This window comes from Lipophrys pholis, assembly GCF_963383615.2.
Source record: "Lipophrys pholis genome assembly, chromosome: 18".
NCBI lineage: Eukaryota > Metazoa > Chordata > Actinopteri > Blenniiformes > Blenniidae > Lipophrys > Lipophrys pholis.
Genome location: NC_137646.1, coordinates 24,263,566 through 24,266,182, shown reverse-complemented (window position 1 = coordinate 24,266,182; position 2,617 = coordinate 24,263,566). Strand labels below are relative to the sequence as shown.

General features: G+C 43.4%; 1 protein-coding gene across 3 annotated transcripts in view; it reads right to left on the bottom strand.

The window, feature by feature from the left end:
• The window catches only part of shtn2 (shootin 2), a 14,289-nt gene extending 11,995 nt beyond the window's left edge, over nt 1-2,294 (bottom strand). The window contains exons 1-2 of one of the 3 annotated variants that reach the window (XM_080486413.1): nt 2,133-2,294; nt 278-327 (exon numbers count right to left, since the gene is read on the bottom strand). In XM_080486413.1, coding sequence (XP_080342539.1) covers nt 278-327; nt 2,133-2,166 — 84 coding nt within the window. In that variant the 5' untranslated portion in view covers nt 2,167-2,294. Of the gene's footprint in view, nt 1-112; nt 328-882; nt 1,257-2,132 lie in introns of those variants that run through there. The other 2 variants (XM_080486415.1, XM_080486414.1) reach the window with 2 other exon arrangements.
• Nucleotides 2,295-2,617: the final 323 nt, after the last annotated feature.

Here is a 2,617-nt window from a genome sequence, read left to right as displayed (position 1 = left end):
TCACGGTGACAAGCAAGCAAAAACAGCTGAACGAGTTCAATCAGGCGACAATAAACTCCTGCAGCTGATTATGATCCACATTTTAGTCTTTTTATCAAGCAGAGAAAATTACCTCTGTCTTTGTTAGTGTCATCAAATGTGTGCGATTGTGCTTTCTGGAGCAATTTGTTCTCTTTCTTTCTTTCTTTGTAATGTCAGGGTGATGTTAATTAAACATGCAAGACTTCTTCACCAGGTGAAGTTCGGTTCGGTTAAAAAGTGTTGGCAGCAGCAGTACCTGAATGTCCACCTCATCTTCGGAGGACAAGCTGCCGTCCTCCTCATAGTCTGCGTGACAAAAAAAAACAACAACACTAATTTGTCTTCACATGACACACACGCAGCGACACCACGTTGGTCGGACGACCGAACGTCCTCGCTTCCTGTCAGCAGGACTGGAAGAGGAACTTCTCGAGGGCGTCTGGGGGCTCGGGGGGGGGAGAATACAGGAAGTGAAAGTACCGCAGGATCCTACTCGTGTTTTTCGCTTTCGGTGATTCACTGCAGAGTGTAGCTGCAGCTTCGCTCTGTTCGGCGGGTTCTGTTCTACGGTTTTGACATCCTCACGACAGAACATTCCCGATAAGAACCTCAAAATGGACACACCGTGAAGTCCTAAGGTTCAGCGCTGATCAGCACGTCATTTCACACTGGATTTCTGTTGGTTGGTTAGTTGAGTGTGTGTTTCTAGTGTTTCGGGAAGTCATCCCAGCTGACTGTGGGTGAAGGTCGGCGACAAGCTGAACAAGCACCAGTACAACAGCCTAATTTAAAGTCACCTAATAACCTGAAATGCAGGTTTTTTCAGTACCTGGAGAGAGTAGAACATAGTGGCGTCCATACCTGGTCCTGGCGTTCCAGCGTCCAGCATGTTTAAGTAGTCCCCCTGCTTTAGCAGTTAAAAAAGCCCAATAAGGCACGTCTGTGCTCCAGGAACTGGATTGGACACCATGACCATAAAGGCCACATTCACACATACCTTGGATTTACATAAACGCAGCTACGAGTCACCAGAAAAGATGATTTCTGAAAACTCTGGCCACAGTGGAGTTTTGGAAAAACTCCCCCGTTTGCATCTAAAGAGAGTTAGACCTAGATTTCCGTCACAATATGCAATATAGGCGTCGTCAGTGTGCGAAACGTGTTTCCAGTTTGCTGTGGTGAAGATGGATCCAGTGAAAGCTGCTCGTTCTTGTGTTTTATTAGTTTTATATTCTGACGCCACATTTAGGAGGACCAGACAAACGAACCGAAGGAACAAGAAACAACTAATTTTTTCCAGGACTCTGATTGGCTATCATGGCTTCATGCTTCTTGTTACACTGCCCCCTACAGGTTTGGCATGTTCATAGCAGCTCTGAACCAGGTGTATATGCGGGGTCCGTGTAAGATTTGTTTTTGTGAACGTAGAGGGGGAAAAATAATCAGTTTTTGTAAAAACCCGGGTTTGTGTAAACGTGGTCAAAGTCACCAATGATGTTCAAAAGCATGTTTTATGATTTTTGTTGGAAGAAAAATCAAAAAAGCAAAGATAGAAAAAGGCAAACTTGACACAAAAAGGCTCCAAACCACCATCCAACCCTGTTTTGTCTTCATTCACAATAGATATAGAAGAAAAGACATCACCGAAATGACTTGAGCTGTTCGTCACTGTCAGGCTATAAGATAATTCTGGTTTACAATCTTTCAAGCTCACTAGTGTTGTCATCTAACACTCGATTCAAGTTGGCAAAAAAAACATCACCGTGCAAATCCACACACCAATACCAAGACCTGTAAAACAACACAATAACTTTAGACCATTAAAAAACTGTAAAAATTTGTTTTTTTTATATATATATAAATAAAAATTATGAGCCAAAAATAAAAACCCACTGTTCGAATTTTACTCATTTAACTTTATTCAAGCAATGTTTAAGTTTTAATTTTTGATATAGACGCATCAAAAAGACATCTGCGTAACATTCATGTAATTCATAATTCATAATTTGGCCTCCTTTTATAAACCGAGAATCACCTCAGCGAATAAATGTATGAAACAATGAGTTGAAATTCTCTACATTTCCTTTCAAATCCACATAATCGAGTCTTACCTGCAGCCGCACTGGGCTCATCCTGCGCCCACATCCTGCTGTACGCCACACTTTAGAGTTTTACCGCCGTAGCGTTCTAAATCAATGCTGCACATTCAGGCACAAACAAAACCAGCCGGTTGTGTAACACACAAGTGGGATCTTTTGCTGGGAAACCCTCCCACGCAGCTACAGCGAAATGAGGAACTTTATCCTCGCACAAGAGAAACTTGAAAGGGTTTTCAAACTGTACGTGTTACGTCTTTGCTCTCACATATAGTTTCTGTGCTCTTCTTCCATATACGGTGAAAAACAGGACGACCAAGCCCCTGGTCCATGCTCCAAGTCTCGGAGGGACGCCGCTGTCTCTCTACAGCAAGATCAATGTCATTCAAGCAGCCGGAGCAAAGGCAAAGCTGCTTTTTTCCCCTCCTAATAGCATCCGAGCGCAGAGTTCACAACCCCTGCGACTGCACACACCTGCCACCGGAGCCAAATATCGGCTG